The following is a 24,161-nucleotide window of genomic DNA, read 5'->3' as shown; positions in this document are numbered from 1 at the left end:
TTATTAACTCAAAATTAACGCACTCATTTTAACATATTTTAAAAAAAAATTAAGATTGTGTCACTAAACAAACAAATCCAAAATGGTTAATAATTCCAAAATGCAACTTTCCCAGTTGACCTCGGACGACCCCCGCCTTCCGATCCCTCACCTGACCCTTGTAGAATCCCTCGAAGCCGTCGCTCACCGCAAACATTTTGTGGCCTTCGCTGATGCCCACCCGGACGGCAGAGCGCACGGCGGCATTCATGCCGGCTGCGGGTGCGCCGACGTTCAGCACGGCCACGTTGAACGAGCTCTGAGGAGGAACGGCAACATGAGAAAAGAATTGTCTTTCCCACCGTGACAAAGATCTGCAATTTTCCGTGGCGACTTTTGCCGCCAGCGGAACCCGAGCCGCGTGTCCTGATCCCGCCATGCAATCGTCTGCATGCATGCAACAAGATGCAACCAAGCAGCGGACCTCAAAACTGTCGCGTGTCGTGTACATGTCAAGCACACACAACTCGTGTGTGTGCTTGAGGCGCATCATGGCACTCATTTACAAGGGCTGCGGATCCGTTCAAATGTCCTCAATCGGTTCGATTTCGATTCACAAGAGTTCGATTCCCATTTTCCCCGGTTCGATTCGATTCACTTGGTTCAAGCCGATATTGATTCATTAATGGAACATCAATTCTTTTTAACACGGACATGACACAAACTCCACAAATATATATAATAATAATAATACAATTCTGTTTTGTTGTTTAATTTATGGGAAAAAAGATATTAAAATAATCGATTCATGGTTTGATGAATCGAAATCAAGCTTGAAAAGAAAAATCGATTTGATATTGATTATTCGATTTTTAAAACCCAGCCCTATTATTTACCATACGCTTCTCATCACGTGAGCCAGAAGGTTACCGTGGCAACCAGATGACATCATCGCGATGAGCCTTCCGTTTGAATCCTAAAACGAGCGCAAAGCAACAGAAAATTGTCCATACAAAAAAACGCACTCTAAAAACAGTTGGGTCAAAAGTAAGCCAATTATGGATCAAAAATGGGCCGATCCACTTTATGGGTCAATTTGACCCAACTTTCTGGGTTGTTTTAGACAAAATGACCCAAGTAAAGGATCTGACCAATATTTATGAGTTCTTTTACACTAAAAGACACATTTCTGGACTCAAATGTACCCAAGTAGAGGATCGGTCCATTTTGACCCATAGTTGGGTTATTTTTGACCCACCTGTTTTTAGAGTGTGATGTCAAGCATGTGAGAGCTCAGCCGGGTTAGCAATGATCGCTAACGCGCTGCCTTTGCATGTCCGCCGTTTACCCGTGCAAAGACAAAACAAGAACTCAGCAGCACTGACGATGTCCGATTGTGTTGTTGTTAGCAGCGGAGCCTCCGAAAACTGAAACTCAAGATGACATATTGTACAAACTACTAACCCAACTCACGCTGTTGCTAGAATTTGTAATTATAGCGAAATGTGTACACGATTGAGATCTCATTAATGTCATACTGAGCGGCCAGATGTCTTTCCTGCATCCAATTGTGTTCCAATACCTCTTTTGTTTAGCTAGCATTACACATGCTCCCTTTTGTGAAGGCATCAACTCATTTGCTCCCCAAAACGTCTAAATACGTTCTATTTTAAATATTCCCATTCTCCCAAAGACGCATTTATACGTTGTTGTTCTTTTTTATGCTAGAGCATATAGAAGGCTTTGATGCACCCTCAGAACTGAAGAGAACGGTTGAATCGATGGTAGTAATTACAAAAACGGCCAGCAGATAGCAGCAGAGTATAAGAGATCAACCAGGGCCATGTTGCAAAAAGGCTCTTTTCCCCAGTGTTCTAAACAGATTTGTGAAGAATGATGAAACTTATATTCTAATGCTATCTTTCTTTTGGTAGGTTCCATGTTTTTATAGCAATAGAAGACAATATTCTGTGGACCTTGCAAAATCAGTCCAAAACCAGTAAAACAGCCGGGAGCGAAGGGGGTTGCTTCAGTGAAAATGGCTGCCAGTCAATGAGTTAAGGAAAAAAAAACATAAGGCAACATTAAGGCAAATATTAAAGAACACAAAAACAAAAAAGAAAACATAAAAACTAAGACGAAACATAAACAACATAAAAAGAAAACAAAAAGAAAAATGAAAAACTATGAAGAAACAACACAAAAGACTTAAAAACTCAAGATAAAAACAAAGAAAAAAGCAAAACAAAACAAAACAAAGAAAAGAAAAAAATGCATATAAAAAGCTAAAAAACAAACAAACATAAAACAACATACAAAAAACGGATTTTTTTGTGTCGAAAAAACAACACAAAAGTCAGAAAGAACAAAAAGAAACAAAAAAGTATGAACAAAGAAAAACACAAAAAAATTGACAAATTAAAAACAACGGTAACACAAATCAAATCAAGTAAATAACACAAGAAAGTAAAAAACTACACAAAAAACACAAACAATGAAGAAATATAAGAAAAACACACATGAAGAAGACAAAAAAAGTTTCTTCTGTATTCATCCATGATGTGAATATCAGCTCAAATTCAAATGAGAAAACTTTTGAAAAATAAAAAAAATTTAATAAAAAGCTAAAGCGTGCATTAGCTCCGCCTCTGCCTTCTCATTGGCCCGTTAGTGTCACGAACAGCGACCACGATGCACCTGTGCAGGAAGTACCTTGATGGGCTAACGCTAAAAGCTGCCGGAGACGGCTGAAGGGGAGACGCGTCGTTACCTTTTCAAACAATCCCACAAACGTCATCAATGAGTGCGAAACTGCTGCTTACGTGCGGAAGCTCCGAGTCGGCCTTGCGGTTGCACAAAAGTCGGTATGTGCTCAAGTTGTTCTCAAAGCTCCTGCGAAAAAAAAAAAAAAAAGAAATTGTGGGCCACAACTTTGAGATCATGTGCGCGTGAAATACAAAAATGGCGTGTTTAATAGCATTCCGAGAGCCAAACTTTTTTTTAGGAGAAAATACCTTTCTCCAATATTGTACTTCAGAAAAACATAACTAAAAACAACATAATGAATTAAAAACTCTTCTTTTTTTTGGGACATTGTGCTGCTCCTTCTGGTGTATATCTCTTGACCACCTGGGGGCAGTATTATACAGACACACGGATAAAAATGGATTCCTCGCGCTATTCTTCGCACAAGATAAAGAATATACGCACGCGTATTGCTTTGTCTGCTTCTTAAATCTGTTGCTAAAAGGGATCGTGTAACACAGCCACATAGATGCTATGAATTAGCCCGTGCCTATGGAATTTCCCATTACATGTTAGCATGAAGCTATCGGCGGTTATGTGCTTGTTTAAAATACACGTGTAGTTTCTCTGTTTTATGTTTCAATTTCAACCGTTTGGTCAAACGACAGCTTGCGTCTCGTAAAAGAAAAAAGTGGGGTCGCTCGTATCTCAAGGTGCCAGCGTAGTTTGTAAAAAGTCGGGCCACTCGTATCTCAAGGCGCCAGCGTAGTTTAAAGCTACAAATAAGGATTTTGTGTCTAAAAATTATGTTATATCAATATAATGGCCGCCCCAAAAAAATATGTCTGAGGCTGCGTAATCTGTCTAGGGAAAATATTTTCTTTAAATGATTAATAAAATAAAAACAATGACCTTCCACGAAGTCTGACCGCTTCTTCAAATTTCTTTTCATCCATGGCCTTCTGCACTTCCTGTGTCTGAACACAACACAAACACACACACAGGCATTTATGTAATTTATTTATTTATGTACTCACTTTATGTTGACCTTAAGACTACTGTACAGAAATATAAACATACACATCGATGCATCGGAAATATCGTGTTTGGACCATTTTGAATAATAATAACTGATTGTATCATAATTGTAACGTATTGTAATTGGAGTGAGCGGTATCGCAACTGCACTATACAGCATCGTATCAAGTAGAGATCGACCGATATGTTTTTTTCAGGGCTAATACCGATGCCGATTATTAGTAGTCAAGAAGGCCGATAACCGATTTTTGAAGCCGATATTCATTTTCAGTTAAAAAGGGGGAGAAAATGTTGGCGTCCAAAAATTTTAAAATAGAAATGCCAATCTTGACTTTGTTGTGAATTTTTCAGATTTTTCAAAATGTAGAAAAGTTTTTTTGTTTTTATTTAAACAAATACTTTATTTTAAATTTCAAAAAAAAAAGAAATGCTCAGGGAGCTCCCAAGGTTACCAGTACGTCTTAAAACATTAAATGGAAACTTGAAGAAATAAATACCATAGCTCTGTTTTTTCTAAATAAATAAAAAATAAATAAATCTAAAACTGTTACATTTCTTTGTTTAAGTGTAAAAAAAAAAAAAAGATTCAGAAGGTTCCCAGCGTCAGCAGCATCACTAAAAAAGTTAACAGATTTTTATATATATATATATATATATATATATATATATATATAGTTTCCTGAGATTAAAATGGTTTTAGCTTTACCTTTTATTGGCCATCAGATTTTGAAAAAAAAAAGGCAGATACCAATATTTGTAAAAAAAAATGTCCAATATCGGCGCCGATAATCGGCAATTATCAGTCTATTCCCCTATAAAGACGTATATCTGATTGTTTTTCAATTTATTTTTATAGCACCGCAACTGGAGTGAATGTAAATTTGATTGTGTGGAATTGAACATAGAACATAGAATAAACAGTATCACAATCATATTATATCGTAATTCACCTAATTGTGTCGCTTTTGTACCTATCGTCATTTATGTCGTATCCCATTGGACAAAATTGTCTTGCTCAAATCGTATGAAACTGGATTGTAAACTATGCTGAATCGTCTCACAGCAAATCGTATGACTTTTCGTGTTCGTAAATCGTATTCAAGCCAACCGGATGATGTCGGTTTTGCATCGTATCAAATATGGTGGCATCGCGCATTTACTCTCTTTTATGGGGATGGAATCGTATCACATTTGAATCGTAACCAACCGTACAGCATCGCATGCTATCGTTGCGTTAGCGTCCGATCGGTATGCGAGCGCGCTTACCATCTGCACGCACTCCATGAGGGGCAAGCGCACGGCCTGGTTGCCCACCAGCGACACCACGCAGGCGGGGGTGCCAGCAGAGGCCTCCAGCAAAGCCAGCACCGCCTCCACGCCCATACGACTGGCCTATAGGGGGCGTGTCAAACCCACGCTCAGCATCGACCAGAGCCTTGAGATGTTTTGTGGCGCCGGCAAAGCAGCTTACCAGGATCCTGTCGAAGGCGGACGGGGTTCCCCCTCGCTGCACGTGGCCCAGGATGGTCACCCTGGTGTCGAAACCCAGGTTGCGCACCACCAGCTGCCGGTCACATCAACAAGTTGCTTGCGTGTCTTTTGGGTGGTACGGGTCCAAATCTTTAGAGGCCTTACGTCTTTGATGTAGTCGGGCGTGATGGGCTTGTTGTGGCAGTCGATGGCGCCTTCAGCCACGATGATGATGTTGAGTCTCTTCTTGTCAGCGCGGTTCTAGCAGGACACACCAGATCACACAAGCCTTGAAATCGGGTTTCGGGGTCCCGGGTTTTGGTAACTCGGCTAAACAATTCATGAGGCGATTTGGCGCAGGACACATCGCATTGGACTTTGAAGTTGGTCCAGAGGAGGAAATTCAAAGGACAAAGAACTGGTCTTCGTGGAGAAAAAAAAGTTTTTGAAAGTTCAAGGTTTGAGTCTCACCTGTTGACATTTAGCTGAACAGGACTTAGAAGCTGAATTGTCGGGCCGGTTCGGATATTTGTTTTTGCGTCAGAACTTTTTTACCCACTCAGATGTACTTTGAGGAAAATTTGTTTGAATTCAAAAGAAGCTTAGAAAGTTTGTCTCAACGGAACCTTCAGGTTTTAACTCAGTGGAACTTTGAACCCTTTTTTTCAGCCTTTAGGTAAAAATTGATGGTCACGTTCCAAAGTTCTGGTTATCAGGCTTTGTGGTGCAATGGACTGCGCATTGGATTTTTAAATTAGTTAGTTACTAAGAGGCAATTCAAAGGTTGTGGGTTTGAGTCCCACCAGAGTCGGCTTGCAGTCAAACCTAACCCTAATGATAAACCCTAGTTTGAAACCTTAAACCTAGTTTGAAACCCTAACCCTAGTTTGAAACCCTTAACCCTAATGTAAAACCATCATTTGAAATACTAACCCTAATTTGAAACCCTAGTTTGAAACCCTAACCCTAAAGTAAAACCCTAGTTTGAAACCCTAACCCTAATGTAAAACCATAATTTGAAACCCGAACCCTAATTTGAAACTCTAGTTTGAAACCCTAACCCTAAAGTAAAACCCTAGTTTGAAACCCTAACCTTAAAGTAAAACCCTAGTTTGAAACCCTAACCCTAATTTGGAACCCGAACCCTAATTTGAAACCCTAGTTTGAAACCCTAACCCTAATTTAAAACCCTAGTTTGAAACCCTAACCCTAATTTGAAACCCTAGTTTGAAACCCTAACCCTAATTTGAAACCCTAATTTGAAACTCTAAACCTAATGTAAAACCCTAATTTGAAACCCTAACCTTAATTTAAAACCCGAGTTTAAAACCCTAACCCTAATGATAAACCCTAGTTTGAAACTCAAACCCAAATTTGAAACCCTAATTTGAAACCCTAATTTGAAACCCTAGTTTGAAACCCTAACCCTAATTTGAAACCCTAGTTTGAAACCCTAACCCTAATGTAAAACCCTAATTTGAAACCCTAACCCTAATTTGAAACCCTAGTTTGAAACCCTAACTCTAATTTGAAACCCTAGTTTGAAACTTAAACCCTAGTTTGAAACCCTAACCCTATTTTGAAACCCTAGTTTGAAACCCTAACCCTAATGTAAAACCCTAGTTTGAAACCCTAACCCTAATTTGAATCCCTAGTTTGAAACCCTAACCCTAATTTGAATCCCTAGTTTGAAACCCTAACCCTAAAGTAAAACCCTAGTTTGAAACCCTAACCCTAATATAAAACCCTAATTTGAAACCCAAACCCTAATTTTAAACCCTAATTTGAAACCCTAACCTTAATTTAAAACCCTAGTTTGAAACCCTAACCCTAATTTGAAACCCTAGTTTGAAACCCTAACCCTAATTTGAAACCCTAATTTGAATTCCTAACCCTAATGTAAAACCCTAATTTGAAACCCTAACCTTAATTTAAAACCCTAGTTTGAAACCCTAGCCCTATTTTGAAACCCTAATTTGAAACCCTAGTTTGAAACCCTAACCCTAATTTGAAACCCTAGTTTGAAACCCTAACCCTATTTTGAAACCCTAGTTTTAAACCATAACCCTAATTTGAAACCCTAGTTTGAAACCCTAACCCTATTTTGAAACCCTAGTTTTAAACCCTAACCCTAATTTGAAACCCTAGTTTGAAACCCTAACCCTAATTTGAAACCCTAACCCTATTTTAAAACCCTAGTTTGAAACCCTAACCCTAATTTGAAACCCTAGTTTGAAACCCTAACCTTAATTTAAAACCCTCGTTTGAAACCCTAACCCTAATTTGAAACCCTAGTTTGAAACCCTAACCCTAATTTGAAACCCTAGTTTGAAACCCTAACCCTAATTTGAAACCCTAACCCTAATTTGAAACCCTAGTTTGAAACTCAAACCCTAGTTTTAAACCCTAACCCTAATGTAAAACCCTAGTTTGAAACCCTAACCCTAATTTGAATCCCTAGTTTGAAACCCTAATCCTAATTTGAAACCCTAGTTTGAAACCCTAATCCTAATGTAAAACCCTAGTTTGAAACCCTAACCCTAATTTGAAACCCTAGTTTGAAACCCTAACCCTAATTTGAAACCCTAGTTTGAAACCCCAACCCTAATTTGAAACCCTAGGGTTTCAAACTAGGGTTCGGGTTTCAAATTATGGTTTTACATTAGGGTTTCCAAATAGGATTAGGGTTTCAAACTAGGGTTTTACTTTAGGGTTAGGGTTTCAAACTAGGGTTTCAAATTAGGGTTAGGGTTTCAAATTTGGGTTAGGGTTTCAAACTAGGGTTTTACATTAGGGTTCGGGTTTCAAATTATGGTTTTACATTAGGGTTTCAATCTAGGATTTATCATTAGGGTGAGGGTTGACTTTGGAATGTTAAAATAAACTACCACAACCTAAAGGTCCCTGAATTGGATTGATGTTTAAAATTAGATTCTACTACAAGCCAACTCTGGTGGGACTCGAACCCACAACCTTTGAATTGCCTCTTTCTTACTAACTTAGAAGTCCAACGCGCTGTCCATTGCGCCACAGAGCCTGCTGATGTTGACTTTGGAATGTTACAATAAACTACCACAACCTAAAGGTCCCTGAATTGGATTGATGTTTAAAATTACATTCAACTACAAGCCGACTCTGGTGGGACTCGAACCCACAACCTTTGATTTGCTTCTTACTTACTTAGCAGTCAAATGTGCTGTCCTTTAGGACACAGAATCTGTGGACAAAGACTTTGGAATGTTACAATAAACTACCACAACCTAAAGGTCCCGGAATTGGATTCATTTTTAAAATACTATTGAACTAAAAGCTGACCGTTGTGGGACTCAAACCCACTACCTTTGACTTGCTTCTTATTTACTAACTTAGAAGTCAAATGTGCTGTCCTTTGTGCCACAGAATCTGTGGACAAAGACTTTGGAATGTTACAATAAACTACCACAAAGGGGGTTTCAAACTAGGGTTTCAAATTAGGGTTGGGGTTTCAAACTACCTGCGATTGGCTGGCAACCAGTTTGAGGTGGACCCCGCCTACTTCCCGAAGCCAGCTGGGATAGGCTCCAGCACCCCCGCGACCCTTGTGAGGAAAAGCGGTCAAGGAAATGGATGGATGGATGGGTTTCAAACTACGGTTTTACATTAGGGTTTCAAATTAGGGTTGGGGGTTCAAACTATCTAGTTTGAAACCCTTACCCTAAAGTAAAATCCTAGTTTGAAACCCTAACCCTAATTTGAAACCCTTGTTTGAAACCCTAGTTTGAAACCCTAACCCTAAAGTAAAACCCTAGTTTGAAACCCTAACCCTAATTTAAAACCCTAGTTTGAAACCTTAACCCTAATGTTAAACCCTAGTTTGAAACCCCAAACCTAATTTGAAACCGTGGTTTGAAACCCTTACCCTAATGTAAAACCCTAGTTTGAAACCCTAACCCTAATTTAAAACCCTAGTTTGAAACCTTAACCCTAATGTTAAACCCTAGTTTGAAACCCCAACCCTAATTTCAAACCCTAGTTTGAAACCCTAACCCTATTTTGAAACCCTAATGAAAACCCTAGTTTGAAACCCTAACCCTAATGATAAACCCTAGTTTTATATTAGCGTTTCCAAATAGGATTAGGGTTTCAAACTAGTGTTTCAAATTAGGGTTGGGAATTCAAACTAAGGTTTTACATTAGGGTTAGGGTTTCAAACCATGGTTTCAAATTAGGTTTGGGGTTTCAAACTAGGGTTTTACATTAGGGTTAGGGTTCCAAACTAGGGTTTTACATTAGGGTTAAGGTTTCAAACTAGGGTTTTAAATTAGGGTTAGGGTTTCAAACTAGGGTTTTACATTAGGGTTAGGGTTTCAAACTAGGGTTTTAAATTAGGGTTAGGGTTTCTTCAGGCAGCAAAAGATCAGGAAGACTCCTGGCCCGGATGGTTTCCCGCCCTCCTGCCTGTTGCCTCAGGTTTCAATAGCTCTCTGGAACTAAATGCAGTCCCAGCCTGCTTCAAATGTGCCATCTTCATCCCAGTCACAAAGAAACCGGATGACGACAGTCACAGGTTCCCTGCAGCCAAAACTGGCAATCCACAAGCTCGTCAAATTCAGCTTCCTCGAACCCCACCAACCAATCTTTGATATGGTATCTTTCCGTGACACCTGCAATCAGGCTTTGTGGACTAATGGACAGCGAACTACACTTTTAAACAATGGGAAGGAGTTCAAAAGTTGTGAGTTTGAGTCCCACTGGTGTCTCTTTTTAACCAAAAAGTGATTTTTTTCCACACTGCAACATTTTAACCACTGTTTGGTATATGGACTGCAGAGGTAGCAAGTCCAGGTCCAGAAAGTAAAAACCCTGCCTCAGTTCGGCTTTAGCCACAGTTATTTCTACTCAACCGACAGGTAAACGACCTCTCTGAGCCGGTTGAGGAGAAGCATCTGTTGCGAGAGGGGAATTAGCTCAGGGGAGCTACAGCTGCTGCAACTTCTAGAAACACTCAATAATTCAAAGGTTGTGGGTTCGAGTCACTCCGCTATACATCACCATCTCGTTTGGATTCAACTCAAGTTGTGGGGCACTAAAAAAGGCAACTTTGTTCTCCATCTGAGCTCCTGTTCCAGTCGTTTGGTTTTTTGTTGCGGCGCTGTCACTTTTGGACTTTTGGACTGTATTTATGTGTGCGTGTGCGTGTGTGTGCGTTACCTCGGAGAGCTTCAGGCACATGTTGTCCTCCCAGTCGTCTTCAGGAGGCATTTCAGGAAAAAACACCCAGTCTGCTCCACATGCCAGAGCGCTGACCAGTGCCAAGTATCTACACACACCAAATGATCAGATGTGATATACGTTACAGCGGGGGTGTCCAAACTAAGGCCCGGGGGTCATTTGTGGCCCGTCAACCAACTTCCAGCGACCTGCGGCATACAGGGATGTGATTTGACCAAAGTGAAATTATCTGAAAATTTAGCCGGGGGTCTGGGGGCCGCCGGCACCCAGCTAGGTCCAGGTCACATGACAAAGAAATAGACAAAACAACAGCATAAATTTTCAATGTATATTGAACTATCCCATATAAAATGGCAGTTTTAGTCAACTCAAAATCAGTCACATTCAAAAACATTGGACTGCCTTTGCTTTTAAAAACTATCACTGAGAATATCATCATATCGAACTAATGTGATTACTAAGTTAACACAGAAATAATGTTGAAGAGTTCAAATTTCATGACCAAATGAAAAGTAACTCATATTAGAGCATACCACAAATGTCTTTGTTATAGCAGAAGATGTTATCTGTCGGAGTCATGTGCATACACAATGAACTACTAAAAATAAAAAAAAAACGGAAATTTTAAATTTTTATTTTTGGAGATAAAAAAAGCGGAATTCCGCGAATTTGCGGAAAAATCACATCCCTGGGCATATATTAAAAATAACATTTCACTCAGCCCGAAAGGTTAGTTCCAAAAAACAAAGAAAAAAAGATGGAGTTGAGATTGGCAGAGTGAGCAGGGAGGGTGTCAAAAAATAGGTGCCCCGACTACAAACAAATTGGTTACATACTGTAGAGCAGTGGTGCCCAAGTTGGGTCCTCGAGAACCCCCATCCAGCCTGTTTTCCACGTCTCCCTCCTGCAGTGCAGCTGAATCTAATGATCAGCTCATCGGCAAGCTTTGCAAAAGCCTGATAACGATCCTGATCACGAATCAGGTGTGTTGGTGGAGAGAAATATGGAAAACAGGCTGGATAGGGGCTCTCGAGGACCCAACTTGGGCACCCCTGCTGTAGAGCAATGAACCCGTCACCGTAAATCCATATTTCAAAAGGCCCATAGTCTCCTGCGAATGCACCTTCTTGTCTCATTTTACTGGGCCTTTTCTCCGTTGCAAAGAAACATTCCAAATACGAGATATCTGTTTTTGTTGTTGTTGTTTTTTGAAATTCATTTTGCTAGCTGTCCCAGGTGCGATTTTGTGTGTGGACGGTTGTTTGTCTCTGTGTGCCCTGCGATTGGCTGGCAACCAGTTCGGGTGTACCCCGCCTACTGCCCGCAGCCCGCTGGGATAGGCTCCGGCACACCCGTGACCCATAAGCGCTTCGGAAAAAATGGACTTTGCTAGCTTGTGGATTTCATATTAACGTTAGCGACCGAGATAATTAGCATCAAGAGTCTGTCAGGCAGTTGAAACAGAGAGATTATCGTCACTTTTCAAAATAAAATGTTTTTAGGCTCAGCTAATCCGGAAGTGCTTTTTTTAAATTCTTTCAACTCTTAAGACCACCACGGTTGGAGACCGCTGCTGTCGAGCTTTTGCAAATATACAAAAATACATTATGACTAAGATATTATTTGACAAAGACAAAAATTAATAAAATGCTTTATAAACATAAGATGTAGTTTCAGCTAGTTTTCTTTTTTTTCAATTTTAGTTTTACGTGAGTAACATGAGTAGCCCACGGATCTATTCTAAAAATAGCTGACTATTGGTGAGACAGTGTGACTTACTAAGTAGAATTAAAACAAAAGACTGTTAACATTTATTTATCCAGCCATCCATGCATTTTCCGAACCGCTTGTCCTCACGAGGGTCGCGGGCATGCTGGAGTCTATCCCAGCTGGCAATGGGCGGGAGGCGGGGTTCACCCAGAACTGGTCGCCAGCCAATGACAGTATTATCTATTTCTCTATCTTAACATGGTGCATTGTGTTTCTTCATAACCAAATATTCCATATTTTGTTTAAAATAAAATAGATTGCGTTCAATAGGGAAACGGTCTTTTTAGAGCTATAATTTAGATTTTTTCTTTTCATTTAATTTTCATACCATTAGAAGGTCATTTTGGCCCGAGTCTAGTTTCATGTAAAAAAATAAATAATCCATGAAACGGTTCAAAAGGATTCCCAATATTTCTCTTAGTTGCTTTTACTCAAGCGTTTCGTGTTGCCACGGCAACGTCCTCTGCCCTGCGGAGCCCACGTACGCACCCGCAGTGGCGACCCATCACCTCCAGCACGAAGGTCCTCTGGTGGCTAAAAGCGGAAGAGGGACGTCAAAAGCCGAGTGGAGCAAAGGACAGCAAAAATGGCGGCGCGTTTGTGGGCGGACCTCTGCGCGGTGGTCATGATGGCGTCCACCACCTCGATGATGCGGTGCAGCGCCGAGTCGGTCCCGATGGTCATGTCGGTGCCGCAGAAGTCGTTGTCGATGGAGCCCACCATGCCCACGATGTGCAGAGCCGAGTTGCTGAGCGCCGCCTCCTCGCTGATCGCGCCTGCCGCAACAACATGGCACACTTACTCCGGAGAGCCGTGCCCACATTCTCCATATGGTTGTGGCCACGGGACACTCTCATTTCTTCCCATTGTAATGCTTTTTTTTCACTTAGTTTACTGTGTGAAAGACAACAGGTTATTTATTTCATGGAAGATAGTGGGGCAGATTATTATATTCTTTTTTTTTTTTTTCGGACACATTATTTACAGGTTACATCGATCACATAATATCATTGACATCCGAAAGAAGGGCTGACGGGTAGAAGCCATGGCTTATTAGTAACCCGTCCCCAGCGATTCATACTATACCTATCAGTCATATACATTGATTATATTAATTTTTATGAATATCATGATGATGCCCACATTCTCCACAAGGTTGTTCTTGTCCTTCAGCTACAAGACAGTCTGTACAATAAGGATTTCTGGCCACAGTTTTATTTTTTAAACCACTAAGTTGACCGTGTAAAAGACAACAGTTCCTTTAATGGACGACAGTGAGATAAATGCCCACATTCTCCACAATGATGTTCGTGTCCTTCACCTACTGGACACTCAATAATGCGGAACCCCCACCCCCGCTGTAATGTTGTTGTTTTAAACACGTACTTTACTGTGTGAAAGAGACGTTTCTTTAATGAAAGATAGTGAGATGGATGCCCACATTCTCCACAAGGATGTTCGTGTCCTTCACCTACAGGACATTCTGAACTATGCAACACTGAGGTCATCCATTTTTTTCACTGTGCAAAAGCCACACACTGAAATTGTTCCTGCATTCCCTGTCACTTAAAACATGCACTTTGCATGGATGAGGTAATGGGATCGATGCCCACATTCTCCAAATAGCTGTTCTTGTCAGACTGACACATGATACTGAGCCTTTTTTGTTGCATTGCAGTCACCTTTTAACCTTTTGGAGAGTGCTTCCTTAGCATAGTCAACAGGTGTAGTTGCTCAAATGAAGACTTGTATGCAAGTAGTGGGACCGACGCCCAGATTCTCCAGATGGCTGGTCTTCCCAGATTGACACGGCAAAATTCTTTCCAGTCATTTTTGTGGTATTGTTGTCCCAGTTTAACTTTTCTGTAGAAAGCTTGCTTTGCAAGCAGTGTTAGGATGGATGCCCACATTCTCCAGGTGGTTGTTCTTGTCCCCCCTTTTCAGGCATTCTTTAATTTTTTTTAAGTTTACTCCAAGTGTGAAAGGTGAGGTACTTGGAGAATTTGGAAACGTGGTAGAACGCTTGCAAGAGGTAGTAGTGTCAATGCCCACATTCTCCACATGGTTGTCTTGTCGTGCTTTTCATTCACTTTTGAAAATCTCTTTAAGTGTGAAAGTTAGCATTGCAACAAGGAAAATTAGCTCAAGTGGTAAGGCGCTTGCGTTGCGTACAAGAAATAGTGGTATCGATGACCGCATTCTCCAGCTGGATGTTCTCAGTGTGACGTAGGTCACTGTGAGGTTTTCTTCTAGTCATTTTAGTGTCTTTGCTGTCACCTTCTAGCTTTTTTGTAGCGCGTTCACTTAGCATGCAAGGAGCGATAGCAGGATAAATGCCCACATTCTCCAAGTGGCTGCCCTAAAGCATCACTGAAGGCCTTACTCACCTTTCTTCAGGAGCTCATCCAAGAGTCCGCTCCACTCCTCCCGGAAGAGATTGGCCCCGGTTAGGCTTCCGTCTCCACCGATGACGCAAAGGTTGGTGATGCTCTTCTGCACCAGGTTGAGCGCCGCCTGCAGGCGACCCTCGCGCGTGCGGAAGGCTTTGCAGCGGGCGCTGCCGATCACCGTGCCGCCCTGCGGGGGTGAACGGCCGTGGACGGAGGCCAAGAGGGTGTATTTTGCACGTATTTTGGACGTGAGACGGCTTTGTTGCGCTCACCACTTGCAACATGCTGGAGACGCTTTCCCACGACGCCTCCTTGATGTTGTCGCCGCCATCTACCATGCCTTGGTAGCCCTGTGGAACACCACACTGTCATGTTTCAACACTTTTCATTGACACGTTTTTCATATATCTTTTTTTAAACATTTAGATATTTTTTTTACTTTGTGTTTTTTCTCTGCTGTCTGTGTACATTTTTTTCAATATCACAATGTTTTTACTTTCTTTGCATTTGTCCTTTAATATTTTTCTTACTGTATGACTTTTTTTTTTTTTTACAGAATTTTGTTTACATTTTTTTCACCATCATATAGTCTTATTCACTGTCACATTTTTACATTTTCTCAAAGTGGTTCCCAATTTTAACATTTTTACTGTCACATCTGTATGCATTCTTTTTTTAACATTGTCTTAACTTTCATTGTCTTTTAAACATTTTTTAAACAGATTTTTTATTGTCACATTGTTTTTACTTTATTTTTTCCTTCTTTTGTATTTTTTAGGGTCACATTTCCCATTTTTTCAAAATGCCACTTTTTCAATATGTGCTTTTTTTACAGACATTTTATTAATTTATTTGTTTGTTTGTTTTTTATCATCATGTACTGTATTTACACATTTTCACTTCATATATATGTATCGTTTACATTTTTTTCTAATTACATATTTTTTCAGTGATTTTTACTTTCTTCCAGTATTTCAGTATATATATATATATATATATATATATATATATACATATATATATATATATATATATATATTGTTTTAGTGTCACACTTCACTTTTTTTTTTTTTTGCATCGTTCTACATTATTTTCAACGTTACATAATTTGACATTTTCACTGTTACATTTATTTGCATTCACTGTCACATTTTTGGAACGTCATCAGCCAGACTTTTTGGTGCAACGTTAGCGCGTCTGACTCCAGATCAGAAGGTCACGAAAGACACTTCTTCAAGAATTTGTTTTTAACAGTTTTCATTTGCTACAAAAGTGGCTTGCAGCCTCAGAAGACATGTGTTCGATTCCCCTGAAAAACGAGGTCCGATTTGATTCGTCCTGCTGGATGTTCTTCATTAGCAATGAAAGGTGAACCTCCTTGGTGGAGGTAATCATGTTGGATGGAAGCCCTGATTTTGTTGGTCCGGAAAATCACTGACTCATCAGAAACACGAATGTACTTAAAATGTTTCTTTGGGTAAAAAAAAAAAAAAAATGCTGTGTGACCGCCAAAGTAAAAAGCAGAAGAGGATGAGAGCGAGTGCGTGTTTGTCGTCTCATCAAGCGGAGTCAGCGAGGATCAGGACTTTGATCCAATTAGCAATTCAACGGATGCTTAAACCAGGACATTTCCTCAAACTTCACTCAAGTGTCACTCGGACCTTTCTTCACGTTTTGTTTAATGTCAACTTAAAAAAAAAAAAGTACATTCCAACAATGTTACCCTTTCATTTTTTCACGTTTTTCCACTTTTTAAGAATTTTCAACATTTTAGCAGTATGATGTTTTTCTTAACTATTGTCAGTTTTTTTTTTAGTGTGTCACTTTGATTTTGGGTCTCTTTTGTACTATTCCTTTTTAAACAATGTCACTTTTTTGTGCTTTTTTTTCCCTCTTTCTCACTTACTAGCAATGTCCCTTTTCATTGTTGACTTCTCACCCTAACCCACGACTGTCGTATTTTTCTATTATTTTCATGTTACAATCACATAACTATCACATTTTATTTTGTCGTTGTTGTTGCTTTACATCTCACACCATCTTTGCGTAAACTATTATGTTCACTTGCGCTTCTATCTGACCTCGTGTATAAAGTAGACTTTGGCTCCCACGTAAATCCCCATGCGGACCACCGCTCGGACCGCCGCGTTCATCCCTAAAAGAACAAAGAGACAAGAGCATTTTTTTTTCTTTTGGAATGATTAATAAAATAATACAAATACAAATAATGTGGCATGAAATCACGATTAATAGGTGACATTTATTTAACATTGTAAAGGCTCGAAGCATTTGACGTATGATGTTGCATTCGCCACTGCGCGTGTGCGCGTGCGTGCGTGTGCGCATGCGTGTGCGTGGTGTCCATTCATTTCCTCCCTTGACTGGGGCACTTGCTTCTCCTCACGTAGGCGCTGCGTCGCTTTTCCAGAGCGCGCGTCAAGCGAACCCGCGCAGCCAGGAGCAACTAATCCTCCCCTTTTGCCTTCAGCGTAAAAGCACAAACCCGACCTAAATTAGCACGGCTGCTCTTATTGTGAAAATCGCAAAACGGAAGTGAGTGTATTTAACGTTGTTGGCATTGACACAGTCACGACTCATCCTCCGCGCTTGTGTGACACCAATTTCTTCCAAGCTGCAGAAAAGAAGTCGACGTGTTTAAAATTAAAATGAATGAAAAACTACATCGCTTTGCCTTTTTTGTTACTTTGTGCGCAAGTGCACGCCGATTTCCTGGTGGACAGAGGGATGGATTTTTTATTTATATTTTTTATATAGAAATAGCACTTGTTGATGTCGGCACATACAAACTCGCTACAAGCTGTGCGTGTGCGTGTGCGCTAACATCGCTATTGCATAACCTCCCAATAAAACTCGATTAAAAACCGCACCAATGCTCTTCAATGAGAACACTTCTCTTTATTGGAAGTAAAAATAATCATATGAATTATTAATACTAATGAATGTACTAAGGCTGTCGTTTTTTTTGTTTTTTGTTTTGGGTGCAGCCTATAACACACCTACTTCCACCATTCACTTGCGCATATGATTCCATTGTCGGACATGTCCTAATAATGTGGACGTAAGCGTCCTCGTTTTCTAGCTAATTAAGTGACAAGACCCCCCGCCCCCCACCAACGTTGCTGGAATTTGGGGGAGGGGGGGCAGTTACCAAGGCAACACAAATGTCCTATTAAGGGAAAACTGTCTTGCTTTGACGTAGCGAGTGCATAATGACGAGACCAAGTGAGTAGTGATGTTTGTCAAACCCAAAAGGGCGAAACATATTAAATAAGAGAATGAAGATGTTTCGTTTTGTTATTATTATCATTAGTATTATTTGTCCCTCTCCACATCCGCTCCGTCCGATAATGGAACCCGGGGGCTTCGACGGTTGTTACCTTGGGCATCTCCGCCGCTGGTGAGGACCGCGATGGCTTTCCCGGAGCCGGACAAGTTCTCGAAGAGCTTCCGGGTGTCTTGTCGCTTGGGGGCCGACATGTCTAAGCTGAACTTCTTCTCCTGCGCCTTCTGCCTTGTGGACGGTGACGGCCGGGTCCGCTTGGATGCAGCCAGCGAGCGGGACCGACTGCAGTGGGTGACGCCCCCTTTTGCAAAGCTCTCACCTTAGTCAAGATGGCTCACCAAGCCTGCGCGAGGCTAAGCGAGAGCAAGTGGAGAGTAGCGAGTTAACCGCGTCCACGTGGAAGTCACACCTGCGGAGCGAGCAGTCATGAAGGTGATTTAGAAATGGTATCACTTTTTTTTATGTTCACGTGAGACTCGCGATGTCAGAGAAGAGGAAAATCAGAGTGATACTTCGTTCCTCTTTGCTGTCTGCTAAACTGCCGGGCGGATTGTCAAACATCCGACTGGCCAATCATGTCAGGGCTTGCGAGTGAGTGACAGTTGTGATAGCCAGTTGACGTCAAGATCTTTTGTGCGAGCGTATAATGTGTGTGTAAGTAAGTGTCGCTACTGAGCTTAGATCTCACATTTAGATTAATTGTGGCAAAAAATAAAATCGCCAGATTGACTTGCACTTGAATGTTGTAACAAATGACAAAAAGCTGCTTTTTTTGTCACATTTACGTTCAAAAAGTGTGCTTTAAAGTTTCTGATTTGTTGAAATGCTTTTGGGAGACTGAAAGTGCGTATTAGGGTTGGCCCAGTATCGATATTAGGTCTTGGAATTTGTGTCGATTTAAGTTACTTATTTGAAAGTATCAGTTCTCACGAAGACAGCGCCCTCTTATGGCCTTTCACGTTCTTGAACTCAAAATGAGAAGAACAGAAAATTGCCACGATTTCATGCCATTTGAAGGAAGAATGGGATGTGTAGGTCATTGTTTTTGGGGAGAATGTTATGCACTTGTGGTATCGGTATTTATTATCGGTGACTACTCAAGAGTTCAGTACTCGTACTGGTATCGGTGTGAAGACTGTGGTCTCGAACATCCCTAGTACACCTTGTGTTGCAAATTTGGACGAGTGATTGCGCAATGGCAGTGTGTAAACAGCAGGCCGGCTCAGCATCCTTGATGGCGACACGCGCGCACGCACGCGCACAAAAGGCAAGCGGCGTGTCGCAATCGCGCGTTCATGACGGACAGAATAACAAAATGCAAGTCGTGAGTTGCGAGCGTGTCGTATCTCTCACGCGGGGGAGGCAGGCAGGTGTGTGGCCACGTCCTATTTGGATGGGAAGGTCACACAGAGGTCACACAACGCATTCAAGTGTCTCCGTGACAAACAAAAGTCAATTCATTACAAACGTCATGTTCACGCCCGCTTTTGTACATACAGGAAATGCTTTGAGCCATTGAAAATAAAAGTGAAATGCAACATTCCAGACCATTTGAGCACATTTAGAAACAGAAGTTCAGTTATGGGTGAGAAAACTTATATTTCAGACTGTCCCTGAAGGCAACACCAATTTTGATTAGATAAAGGTGATAAAGAATCAAGAAATTGTTGCAGAAATCTCTCATTTCTGACGGCCCTGAAAGCAACACAAGACTTGATTGGGTGATAAATATTGTAGAGATGGATGGATGGTGAAAGCTCAGATTTCAGACTGTCCCTGAAGGCAACACCAATTTCGATCAGGTAATAAAGACTCAAGAAATGGCTGAATGGATGCAGAAATCTTTGATTTCAGACTGTTCCTGAAGGCAACATTAGACCTGAATGCTGATTTCCGGCAACATCAAACATGATTGGCTGATCAATTCTACAGTGATCAATAGATTGATATCTGGTGACAACTCAGTTTTCTGACTGTCCCTGAAGGCAACACCAATTTGGATTAGATGTGAAATAAAGTCTCAAGAAAAAGCTCAATGAATGCAGAAATCTCACATTTCTGACGGTCATTGTGGGCAACACTAGACTTGATTGGATGATAAATACTGCAGAAGATGGATGGATGAAGAAAACTGATTTCCAGCAACATCAATTACGATTGGCTGATTAAGAGGGCTGTAGGATGAAAACTCAGCTTTGCAACTGTCACTGAAGGCATTACAGTGATGAACAAAAAAAAAAAAGAAGAACGAGATAGCTGGAGAAACTGCTGATTCCTGAGTGTCCCTGAACGCAACAACATAATTTGCTCGTATTGGACGTAATGACAGCATGGATGTGAAAAGCCTGATTTCAGATTGTCACTGAAGGTAACTTGACCGGATATCATAAATAATCATTAGAGAGAGACTTTATGAAGTGGCAAATTTGCACCCAACGCTTCAAAGTGCGAACATGACATGGTTAATCTCTGCTAAAGCAATTACTATCTCCTTATTTATTTTCTCGCAAATCTGACACTTTATAAAATCGTAATTTTGCCACTTTAGAAAGTGTAACGTTTTTTTCTCAGAATCTTACCCACCCCCTAAATAAATATATATATATATATATATATATATATATATATATATATATATATATATATATATATATATATATATACTGTCTGCAACATGTCACCCCCTGCAGTTCAATCAACACACTGCATTTGAACTCTAAGAAATAATAAAACATAATAGTCCAAAATAAATGACATAAAGAGGCAGCACGTGTGAATAAAAATAAATTTATTTACAGTGGCATCAATCATAAATTAACAAGCAGCGACAAAACAAAAGCAGCGTTAGCGTCCACAACTTTTGCAGAAAGTCTTTGCTTGATTCAACTTTCTCACAACATGAAGGATTCATTCATATATTATTATTCATATCTTAAACAGCTTGGAACTTTTGGACAGCCCACTTAATGTCTTTCTGCTGCACAAACAAAAAAAGAAAGAACATTTTACATTCTATCTTAAGAATCAAATGGGTAAAAAAAAAAAAGAGATTGAAAGCATAATCGAATATTCCATCTTGTATTTGACATACCTGATTTCAAATTGGATCGAGTGAGCCATAAAACATCCGTAAATGTCGCAAACAACAAAACAAAATACATTGAAGTGAACTTCTAAGGCATTCTTAGCAAGAAAGGTACACACCCAGAAAAATAGCCATCACATCTGTGTAATATACGCTATATATATATGTATATATATATATATATATATATATATATATATATATATATATATATATATATAGATAGATAGATATCTTTGACTATGTAAGCCACAGAGAGGCTTAAAAGTGCCATTCAGGACATGTGCATGGCTTTTCCTCGTCACGTCTTTGGGCTTATAAATAAGGAAGTGTATTTCATTCACTTGAAGAAAAAAATAATAATTTTGGGGGGGGGCTTTGTTTCCTTTTGTAATTTTTTATAAATTTTCTGTTTTACTGCATACTTTTCATTTAAGAAAATATAAAAATAAAAATAAAAATGGGGAAAAAATTGTCCGAAAAACTCAGAAAATCAGAAAAAAAAATATTTAGGAAAAGCAGAGCACCAGCTTCCGTTCTTCTGAGTATTTTTTATTTGTTTTTTACCTCTGAACTCCAAGTGACTTGTTGCAGACTCGCTAATGGCGGACACTTTCACACATGCGTTACACTTTGGTAGAAACGTAACCTTTAGCTTATTAAAATCATGACGATCGATTGACATGTTTGTATACTTCAGTTCAGAGGTTTAAAAAAATCCCAAAAAACAGAGCACTAGCATTTTTTTTTTCAGTTTAAAAAAAAATACCCCAAAAAATAACAACCCCAAGCCTCGCCGAACCCACAGTTTTTCTGAATATTTTTTTACAGTTAAAAAAAAATCCTCCTGTTTTTCTGAATATTTTTTTTCACGCCTTTTTCGGATTTTTTTTTTATGACAAGAAAAAAAAAATCTGTAAAACGGGATAAAATATTCAGAAAAACAGAAAATTAAAAAATAACAACCAAAAAACAAAGCTCCCCCCAAAAATGACAGAAAAACAGGAGGCGTTTTTTTTTCTCAATTGAATGCTTCTGTATAGAACACAAACCCAAAATGTTTGATTGTCCAACATTCACCAAGAATCAATCGTTCGTTTCAGTGCGTCTTCATTCAAGTTTACGCAAAAGGACAATCAGTAGAAGAAGACGACTAAAATATCGGCAAAAAGTTGAATGTCAAACATTGCGAATGACTTTAACGCGTTTATCTGCAATCGTTGCAACAACATTTGACGAACTGAAGAGCTGGAGTGGGCAAATTTCAAAATAAAATATTGTCCACTTTGAAAGCACATTTTGTCAATTCTCAAACATTCCAATCTTGTACAATTGCAAACGACTTTGGTTGTTTATCAGGAAGTAATTCTGCCGCATTGTGGCATTATGAACAGCAGTTGGCTAAACTCCGAGACTAAAAGTCCACTTTGAACACATTTAGTCCATTTTCAAATGTTTCAGTCCTGAAAACAATCCACAGAACTTTGGCAGTTGCCCCGCAATCGATTTTGCTGCTTAGTACAAAACACGTTTGAGCTAAATTGAGTCATTGAGAACAAGAGTGGGCTCATTCCCGTTCTTTCCTTTTTTTCTGATGAAAACTGGCCTCAATCGAGCTTTAGTGTCGATTACGACACGTACGTGCACATCGAGGCCAACTTGTCAGAAAGTGAAAGAAAGTCGGGCTTCAAGTACTGTATTGAGTGAACGTCATTTCGCATCTTTCATGTTGGCTTTTTGGACTGAGAGCGCCATCGAGCTAAACCCGTTTTTTCTTTTATTTGGGTTAACCTCAATGTTACTTATAGAGGACTAAAACTGCCAATATTAAAAATTAATTAATTAATAAATTTAAGTGAAAATAAAATAAAATATAAATAATATAATTCCAAAATTAAATACAAAAAATAAATATAAATGGAAATAAAAACAGCAAAATACAGTGCTGCTCAAAGTTTGTGAAGCTCTTGAGCAATTTGGATTTTCCAATTGTTTAAACTTGATTTTGTTGTTCAATCTGAATCATTACATTTTATATGAAATAACAGTAGGTGTAGATTTATCAATTATATTAATTGCTGCTATTAATTAACAAGAGTTTTTGGTCAATTCATGAAGGTGCAAAAGAAAGTGAACCCTGAGCTGCATTGCTTAAAACAAGCAGTCAAGTAGGATCAGGTAAGACAAATTGGTAGCTTAAATGAACCCCTGAAATGGACCAATGAAATGAGAAGCGAAGAAATTGTGCGTCGCTGACTGAAACGGAGACAAGACCACGTCACCTTAGTCTACCTCAGGTGAACGCATCCAGGTCAGTCATGCTGAGAGGAAGAGAAATCTCAGGAAGTACAAGAAGAAGAACAAGATTCATGTTCCGGATGTGCCCAGTTGAAATCCTGACTTCAATTCTTTCAGAATACTGTGGCGGGACCCGAAGCGGGCAGTTGATGCTCGACGCCCATCCAACATCGCTCAACTTTTGCAAGGAAGAGCGGCAAAAAGACGCTAAAGAAAGTGTTTGGATGAAGTTGCCATTGCAAAAGGAGCTGCGATGTCCGATGAAGTGAGAGCTTCGCATACTTTTGCACACATGAAATCGGACTTTTTCTTAAATCAACAACTTTTGCTCAAGAATGAGTGACAATATTATCATTCTTTTTGTTCAAGTCCATTATTTTCAATATCAGCATTCTAGATTTTGGTATGACTAAACATTTAATAAGGTTATTTTAATATTTTATACAAAAAAAATCTGACCATGCCTGCAGGGTTCACAAACTTTTGAGCAGCACTGTATATACACAGTATATCCATAAATAAATAAATAAAACTAATAATAGATTTATTTTGTTTTTTCAAATTACTTTTTTTATAAATTTATTTTAAAAAATATAAATAGAGATTTAAAAAATACATTTATTAATTTATATATATATACTTATTTCCATTTATATTTATTTTCCTGTATTACATTTTTTAGTATTTTTTTTTTAAATCCGTTTTTATTTTCAATTTTATTCATTTATTTGTATCTATTTATTTTTAATTTCGGTAGTTTTGGTCCTCCATAGTTACTGTCTGGCATCCAACCTATGAAACTCAAAACTCGATAGTACTCCCGTTGCAAAGTGCCCAAAAATGGTCAATTTAGTTCTCTGTGGCTCAATTG

The 24,161-nt window shown here is 39.5% G+C and overlaps 1 protein-coding gene and 1 non-coding gene across 6 annotated transcripts in view; both read right to left on the bottom strand.

The window, feature by feature from the left end:
• Positions 1-18,251, bottom strand: part of LOC144043447 (ATP-dependent 6-phosphofructokinase, platelet type-like) — a 34,883-nt gene extending 16,632 nt beyond the window's left edge. Inside the window, exons 1-13 of one of the 5 annotated variants that reach the window (XM_077557097.1) lie at positions 18,002-18,251; positions 16,685-16,758; positions 14,876-14,953; positions 14,601-14,790; positions 12,824-12,989; positions 12,703-12,747; positions 10,423-10,531; positions 5,398-5,493; positions 5,234-5,326; positions 5,029-5,154; positions 3,637-3,701; positions 2,802-2,871; positions 152-298 (exon numbers count right to left, since the gene is read on the bottom strand). In XM_077557097.1, the coding sequence (XP_077413223.1) occupies positions 152-298; positions 2,802-2,871; positions 3,637-3,701; positions 5,029-5,154; positions 5,234-5,326; positions 5,398-5,493; positions 10,423-10,531; positions 12,703-12,747; positions 12,824-12,989; positions 14,601-14,790; positions 14,876-14,953; positions 16,685-16,758; positions 18,002-18,101 (1,359 nt within the window). In that variant the 5' untranslated portion in view covers positions 18,102-18,251. The remainder of the gene's footprint in view (positions 1-151; positions 299-2,801; positions 2,872-3,636; positions 3,702-5,028; positions 5,155-5,233; positions 5,327-5,397; positions 5,494-10,422; positions 10,532-12,702; positions 12,748-12,823; positions 12,990-14,600; positions 14,791-14,875; positions 14,954-16,684; positions 16,759-18,001) is intronic. The other 4 variants (XM_077557094.1, XM_077557098.1, XM_077557096.1 and 1 more) reach the window with 4 other exon arrangements.
• Positions 8,178-8,269, bottom strand: trnar-ucu (transfer RNA arginine (anticodon UCU)). Its single transcript is given in 2 exon segments — positions 8,178-8,213; positions 8,233-8,269. It is a non-coding gene; the product is annotated as a tRNA-Arg (tRNA).
• Positions 18,252-24,161: the final 5,910 nt, after the last annotated feature.

The sequence above is a fragment of the Vanacampus margaritifer genome, chromosome 2 (assembly GCF_051991255.1).
Source record: "Vanacampus margaritifer isolate UIUO_Vmar chromosome 2, RoL_Vmar_1.0, whole genome shotgun sequence".
Classification (NCBI taxonomy): Eukaryota; Metazoa; Chordata; class Actinopteri; order Syngnathiformes; family Syngnathidae; genus Vanacampus; species Vanacampus margaritifer.
This window is presented reverse-complemented; position numbering and strand designations above follow the sequence as displayed.